This window comes from Aplysia californica, unplaced genomic scaffold (genome assembly GCF_000002075.1).
Source record: "Aplysia californica isolate F4 #8 unplaced genomic scaffold, AplCal3.0 scaffold00823, whole genome shotgun sequence".
Lineage (NCBI taxonomy): Eukaryota > Metazoa > Mollusca > Gastropoda > Aplysiida > Aplysiidae > Aplysia > Aplysia californica.
The window spans coordinates 289,024-297,300 of NW_004798093.1; the positions used below are offsets into that span (position 1 = coordinate 289,024).

The window sequence follows — 8,277 nt, forward strand, 5'->3', positions numbered from 1 at the left end:
ACAAGAGTCAAGAAACCAACATTTAGAAGGAGGCATTTCTCGTGAGGAGAGGCCACTAAAAATTCCATCCAAACAACAACAACAACAACAAAAAAAAAAAAAAAAGAAATGCCTCAAGAAAGGGATACAAAACATATTTAAAATTATTTTAAAAGTGGGGAGGGGGGGAGGGGGGTTTATTTCGTAGTATCCTGCAACTTTTGTCTGTCCTCAGAATATGAGGAGGAATATTATGACCCAGTGAGCTGCTCAACAAGAGGGTGGGGACTTCAACACATAGGGGTAATAGGGGTAATAGGGGTAAAAAAACCAACAACTTTTATACAGGAATGAAACAGGCACACGTATGTGTAGCAGCACGACTTGTTTTGAAATTATAACACCATGGATATCAACATACTAATGACTTTGTTTTCATTTCAGTAAGAGTTTTACAGCACTTTGCAACACAGTTAAGGTCTTATACCTGCAGAAAGATAAGAGGCATTAAAAGAGAGTTAGTTTAGTTTTAGTAGAGGTTTTACGGCGTTCGCAACTGCATAAGGTCATATGAGCGCCAGAAGATTAGAGGTGTTACAAGAGAGTAACAAACATAAAAAAGAAGGAGGGGAGATAAGGACGATAGATGCTGAGATGGGAAAGAAGGCTCAAACCACACCAGAGCACCCACCAACCATCCACTAATGACATGTTCAAGTCCTACACGTATGTGAAAACATTGTGAATCTTGCTGCTTTGGTTTTAAAGGGAAAATATAACTATTTGAAGTAGCGTGGTCCAAAACACTCAAGCTGCTACACATATGTATGGTATTGTGGTGAAATCAGACGCTCGTCAAAATAATGAAATCGAAAAAAACCCAGACATTTTTCGGCCTGTTGAGTAATTTTTACAGATTTAAAAATTTTTGGCTAAACACCTTTTCTGTCAATTTAAAAACAAATTTCTGGATAGATTTTACTGAAAAAAATTGATAAAAGTAAAAAAACAAAAAAAAACCCAGAAAAAGTGAATTTGCAGGTTTCAAGGATATTCAAGCTTTGAAAGTCACCAAACTTTGGCGCCCATTTCCTCACTAATTTGATCTCAGATACCAAGAAAACCCCACCTCCTTCAAACGCAAATATCTCAACTTTTGTCCAAAATAGATAAATGCTTTTTTCATCAAAAGAACAAACAAATAAACAAGCTTTAACCCCTTCACTGTCTCACCATAGACTGTATACACTGTGAGGTGGGACTATGAAGCAGGAGGTTGACATTATACTAATAACTGCATATGCCCAAAAATTGACAAGCGCCCAATTCCACCGTGTTGTGACACATATTTGTCTCAAAGGAGCAGCGAATATCTGTCATGCAGGAATATAAACAATCACTTGTCTCATATGGCCAGCGAAAAAAACACCAAACCTGTCATGTTATACATTTGTTACAAAAGAGTCCAAAATCTCAGGAGTTGCTTGAAAACAGTCATACATACACACACACACACACACACACACACACAAAAACACACACACACACACCACATCGTAAGTGAATCCTTTTACAGAATCCATCCACAACTATAACTACAATAAGCCATTATAAGCAAAATCTCCCTTCCATGCAGGACAAAATGTGCCAACTACAGTCATAAAAAGTAAAAATCAAAATCCATTGCGGCCATACAGTAGTAGAACAATCATGGAATCATGGTCAAAGAGAGGTGGTTCTTTTTTTTGGGGGGGGGGGGGGGGGGGGGGGCTTGGAAAGCTGTCACACAAAATTCAGTATAAATCTGGGACAACAACAACAACAGTCCATATCACACAGTACAGACGCACAACAGCCAACAAAATAGACAGAAGGAAGAAGTCTGAGAGGATTGAGAGTCACACACCAGTCGCACAGAACTGACAAACGAGTCACACTGAAGATCCTCAATGGCAAGAGAATTACATACAGTATGTATATCTATTTGTACCAGATCAACGCGTGTACTATCAATGACAATGCTTCAGTTATTGATATTAGTTCAGCTGCACATTATGTAAAACACTGACGCACTCACGGCATTGATGCATTGTCAAAGATGATTCACTTTGGGTGTATGTCAAAGAATAACTGGGAGAGTGAGTGTGACAAAAATGTTACAGATGAGTCAGTGTGTGTGTCAGTAAACAGCCACATCTGGGAGATTTAGTGTGTGTCAATAAACTGTGGCAGATGAATCAGTCAGCGTGTCAATAAAGTGTCCCTGCTGAGTTACTCAGTATGTCAATCAACTGTCCTAGACAAGAGACTCAGTGTACCAAAAAACTGTCAGGGCTGAAGGTCAATAAAATGTCACAGTTCAGTTGAGTCACTCAGCCTGTCAAAAAACTTTTGACTCTTCAGTCGCTCAGTGTAAAATCTAAAAATTGTCATACATGTTTATAATGGGTATTAGAATGTCAGTTAAATTGAATGCCACTTTTAAGAACAGATCTGTCGTGGCCCATAAGTCATAGAAATTGTATACAGTAGAATTTTTATCATTGAGACACTGTATGTTTGTCCAAGAATCAATCATCTCACATGAGGCAGTTAGATGGTCCTGCATGAGACTAACAATACATTTTTAGGACGTTGCTTATAACAAAGACGCATTTACAAACTATCTGAAACATCCAAATCATATCTCTTATCTTGTAAGAGTCAAATAGCCTGTCAGACAAGAAAATCAAGCATACCCTAAGCCTAAGAGAAAACGACATATAGAATTACAGGGTGCGCTTTGACCACAGAATTATTAGTGTGTCTTGTGCACAGCGGAGACCATAACTCAAAAGCCTACATGACTGGGAGTTATGTCAAACATGACTTTCAAGACAAGTGCAAGACAACAAAACCCACTTCAGTGGGATACTTCAGAACAGAAAACTTAGGTGTGTATTGAAAAGAAACCCAAACACAAAGCTCATAAGCAAAAACACACACAGCCATCCCTTTCTTTTTTTTTAATCGGACATAAATGCAACAAACTGGAACTTGAAAGATCTCCAGAACTCGTCTGATAGTATCGGAAGAAGACATTTTTACATGCTCTGTATGTATTGCATACTATTCATGCAAGAGAAGTTAGAACATCGGCGGTAATCAGACCTTATAAAACATTCAGAATGGTATAAACATATGTCAGTTTGTAGGTGTGCGTCTTATTAATCTGCGCTCTCTGGCACAAAATCCCATGACTGGAAAATACAAGCTGGTGACAAAATTTCTCTTATTGTACACAAAGTATTAAACAAGAAAAACAACCCCTTCTTAAGTCTTGTTTCTAACAAAAAAAAACCCCCTGGTAACAAGGATTTTTATTTTCGCTCTCGGCATCAATCTTGTATCAACAAGCTGACTTGTTTTCCCCATTCTATCTCTATCGACCTCTACAGCTTTCTCTGATGTGAGACTATTAAGAACTTTTCATCTTATTTTTATTCTTTTGTAGGAAGTTGGGCAGAAACTTTTTCTTTTTGCTTCCCTTCTTCTGCCTCTCCAGCGTCGTCGCAGCAGAGCTATGCCCTCCAGTGGCGCTGTAGATCGAGTCAGTGTCCAGACTGCTAAGGTCCAATTCAGGGCTACGGTCCAGCCTACCGCGGGAGAGAACAGACGTGGAATGGTTACGTGGAAGAGAGTCCCAGCTGGCGCCGTCAGAGTCGTCCAGAAGGTGGTGGTGGTGATTGCCCACCATGACCTGAAGAGGCTGACTGCTGACCACACCGCCACTTCCCTGCTGCTGCTGGTGCTGCTCTGCCCCCGCACCGTTGCTGAGATCAACACCGTTGCTGCCGGTCAGCTCCCTGCTGTCGGCTGTCCCGTGCTGGTGGTGGTGATGATGATGCGACTGGTGTCCGGAGCTGAGGCCGAGGTGGTTGCCAGACGCTGATGAGAACATTTTGGTGGAATTTCCCGGAGACAGAGCGGCGGAGGAGGAGTGAGAGGACAGGGTCATGCTCTGGCTGTGGCTCATCCCCGAGGCCAGGCCCTGCTGTTGGCTGGGCGCCGTGTGGCTGTAGGGCGGGTAGGACAGGGAGGACGTATACGGCGCGGGGCTACGCGGGGGCTGGTGGCTGTGGGCTCCGTTGGCCTGGCCGCCAGACAGGTGAGAGAGGGAGGCGTTGGAATGAGATCTCTCATGGTTCTGGTTGTTAGAGCTGTTGGGAATACAAGTTTTTCAAAGTTTTAGTAAGAGTTTAACAGCACTTACAACAATATTAGGTCATAAAAACGCCGGAGATGAGAGGTATTTCTAGATAGTGACAAACAAAGAAAATATGGAGGAGAGATAAGGACAATAGATGTTTGATAGAAAAGAAGGAGCATACCACACCAGAGCAGTTGCCAACCACCCAAAGTAAATTCACTGGGATGAAAGATGCTTAAAACCCATTGAATAAACAGGTATCATGCAGATGCTGATTAGCACGCACACACACACACACACACACTCATACACACGCACACGCACACCCACACACGCACATGCACGCACACACACACACACACACACAAACAAACACACCCACACACACTCGTGCTCATGCACACACACTCGTACAAAAACACACACACACACACACACACACACACACACACACACACACACAGAAAACCCCCCCAAAGAAAAGACAACAAAGTGACCAGCATCCACGTTTCCTCACCTCTCTCCTAGATGGAAAGACACGGCATCCTGCTTCCCCACCTGATGGTGGTGGTGGTGGTGGTGGCTGTTGACCCCGTGACCCCCGGAGGTCTGTGGCACCTTAGGTCCAAGGTGAGAGAGAGATCCCGTGCTGCCCGCCAGCGCCTGCTTGTTGAGGAATGTCTTGGAGCCTGAAGAACTCAGCCCACCAGTGGGGAAGTTCGCTGAAGGGAGACAGGGACACCATTACGTATACATACTGATTGATCATGCCATTATACAGGGTCATACGGACACACAAACAGGTTTTTTTGTTTAAGTTTAAGTCAGTTTAGTGTTTGTAAGAGTTTTACAGCACTTGCAACACAATAAAGTCCTATAAGTGCCGAAGATTAGAGGTGTTACAAGAGAGTAACAAACACAAAAAAAGGAGGAGAAATCCGGACGATAGATGTTTGAGAGGGAGCAAACCACACCAGAGCACCCACCAACCACCCACTGTTTGAGTAAAGAGAAGCACACCAACAAAGTAATGGTCATTTTCTGCTGGTCATAGGGATACACAAATATGTTTGTTTGTTGGTTGGTTTGCTTGTTTGAGTAAAGAGAAGCACATCGACACAAGAATAGCCACTTTGTGCTGGGAAAAAGGAAGACAGACAGACAAAAACAACAGAGGAAAAGAGTAAAAAAGTAGGACTACCAGAGGGTGCCCTCCAACCACCCGCCACAAACAGGTGATTAGGGACAGCGTCATATGGACACACAAACTGGAGTAGTCAGAGAGAGTCGCACCAATACACACAAGTAATGCGAGACATTTCCATAAACTTCCAACACGTGGAGAATGAGTGCAAGACCCTTCAACACACAAATATTTCCATTTTCAACATTTAGAATTCTATAAACTTCGTCATTTTTAGAATTAATGTAAGGCCTTATAGACTACAAACAAAGAGGTCCATATCAAAGGTGGACTCCCCCTGTTTTAGAGGAGGGAAAGAGGGGTGTGTCTTCGGGCGTCTTATTTTTAATATCTATTCGTCACCAAAGCAGACGTGGATCTATACACAAGAGACCTGGAAAGAAGCCAAATGTGCAGGAAAAAAATCCACCACCTTCACATTAGTGAAGTAGTGGTGTATCTGTGTGACTGACACCATACCAGTAGGGAAGCTTGGTCCAAAGGTGGGATAGCTACTTACTTTTCTTCTCTGGCCCAAGAAGCAAATAATTTAGGACAGGAAAGTCGGAAACATTGAAGGCCAGATCTACAACAGTGACAGAACGGAACGTTTGCAATTTGGCCTTTAAAGGAGAAATTAAATTGTCTTTCCCTCAAAACAAAAGAAAGAGCATAGGCTGTCACTGATTACTCACTCAAGAAAATCATACTCTGGCAGAATCAGAAAAGGTATCATCTACAAAAGGCAGTTATGAACACGGCTTCCTCTGGGATCTGACATTAACAAAAATGTTTTCCAATCATCAAGAAACACTAAAGGACATTTACCGTGTTGATGAGCTTCTCCTTAACTCGAAACAAGCAAGCAAATCACTATAAAAATAAAACAAAGTTTTGACAGACTAGAACAGGAAGCGAAAATATACAAACCTGCGCAAAGACTGACAACAGTGTGTACCGAGTGCGCATTTAACACACCACAAAACAAATACATGTAAACCACTTCTAACGTCAAAACTTTCCAACAATAGAAATACAAAACTCTTCATAAAGATAAGATTGAAAGTTTGATTGCTTGTTTGAATAAAGAGATGCACATTGACACACGAAGGCTATTTAGGGTAGGGGAAAAGTATGATAGATAAATCCGACGACAGAGGGAAAGAAAAATGAAGCAGGAACTACCAGTGGTGCCTTTGCCTAGCAAACTGCATTGGATTGAGAGTTTGAGGTCAAAATACACAGGCCAGTGTAGAGGTAACAGAATAAGACGAGTATAGAGTACACATTGAGAACGACACATTCATACAGAACACAAATAAAGTTCACACTAATTATTGTACAAAGGCTAGGGTACAAACAGACATAATAGTCAGCTTGAGTTACAAAAGATTAAGTACCATTATAGATACAATATAAATCATTAAAACAATAATTAGAAAAGAATATACTGTGAAAGAGACAGAATACACTATACAATACAGATGTAAGTGTAAAAAGAACAGAAGCATAAGATCATAGAGACGTTGTACCATATTACTATTGAGCTACAGATTCAAGACAAGCACAGAAATGTATGAAATAGAAAAGGTACATATAACTTGCTTGCACATAGTACAGAGACCAGTTTATCTCTGTTGATCCCTCCAAGATGCAGCACGATTTGCCAAACAAAGATAAGCATGCAGCTACAACCTAGCCAAACCTCTTTAAACAGACAGCACAAACAAGTAAGACTATCACTAAAGAAGAAGAGTCAATACCAGAATCATCATAATAATATAATGAAACTTTCACTGAAACCTGAAATGCATATTCAAAGGGTTGAGAGTTGTTCCTTACCCATACCATAATTTAAACCTCATATATCCACAACACACCGTTGTGGGATTTGAGTGGGGGGGGATTAGGGAATAAGGAATAAGATAGTTGTAATTAATAAAGGAAGTTGTGATTAATCATTTAATCATTTACTTACAGGAGTCTATAACTTATTTGGAGGCCTCAGCTCCTTATACAATATCACAAAGAAGCTACAGCCTTAAAACCCAAAACAGCCAAACCCTCACGTACAGTAGGTGCACGAAACAAAAAAGTGGACTTACCCTAGTTACTTTTCCCGCACATATTTAAAAAACAAACCAAAATACAAACAAACAAACGAACTACTGAGATTTAGATTAATAGCCCAGTAGGCAGGGCTTCAAATAGTTTAAATGAGGCGCACTAATTGAGTAACTACTCGTCAACCACGACTGTATGCTCTAATCCTTATGGTCACAATGCAGATCACTTTGGAGGCACAATACAAACACCTGAGGGTCACAACAATCCATCTTGATATATGAAAATAATATAAGAATGACATATCTCCATTATCACAGAAAGTGATACATCGATAAATTTTAAAGACTAAAGAAAAAGGAATGACTAAAAAAAACAACAGCTTTCCTCTTTGCATGTGATCCAGCGTGCTCATCTGTTTTCATACATTAATATTATTTATTTTCTCTCAGAAGAACTGATAGAGGCATTCAGAATGGATGTGGTCAATGAATGGCTTTGTCCAAGACCTCGCGGGGTCTCCCTTAAGTCACTGGGCATTTTGTACTATCTCATGGAGTCTGCCTTAAGTCGATGGGCATTTTGCATTATCTCATGGAGTCTCCCTTAAGTCGCTGGGCATTATGTTTTACACCCACACACACGAACGTAAAAATGACAAACAAGTAGGGAAGAAGGGAATTCAAATTAATTCAGTCAGGATTGCGTTGAGGCTAAGCATAGCGTGTGAAAGCGTGTGTGTGCGCGCGCGCGCGCGCGTGTGTGTGTGTGTGTGTGTGTGTGTGTGTGGGTGGGTGTGTGTGTGTATGTGGGTGGGTGTGTTTTGAGTGTGTGCACGCATGTGTTTTGATTGAGATTTGGG

The 8,277-nt window shown here is 41.3% G+C and overlaps 1 protein-coding gene across 3 annotated transcripts in view; it reads right to left on the bottom strand.

Annotated features, from left to right (window-relative positions):
• Positions 1 to 1,735: 1,735 nt before the first annotated feature.
• Positions 1,736 to 8,277, bottom strand: part of LOC101852579 (stromal interaction molecule 1) — a gene marked incomplete at its 5' end in the record, with an annotated part of 29,128 nt that continues 22,586 nt past the window's right edge. For all 3 annotated transcript variants that reach the window (XM_013088863.2, XM_005109867.3, XM_013088862.2), the window contains 2 exon segments: positions 1,736 to 4,178; positions 4,686 to 4,890. In XM_013088863.2, coding sequence (XP_012944317.1) covers positions 3,437 to 4,178; positions 4,686 to 4,890 — 947 coding nt within the window.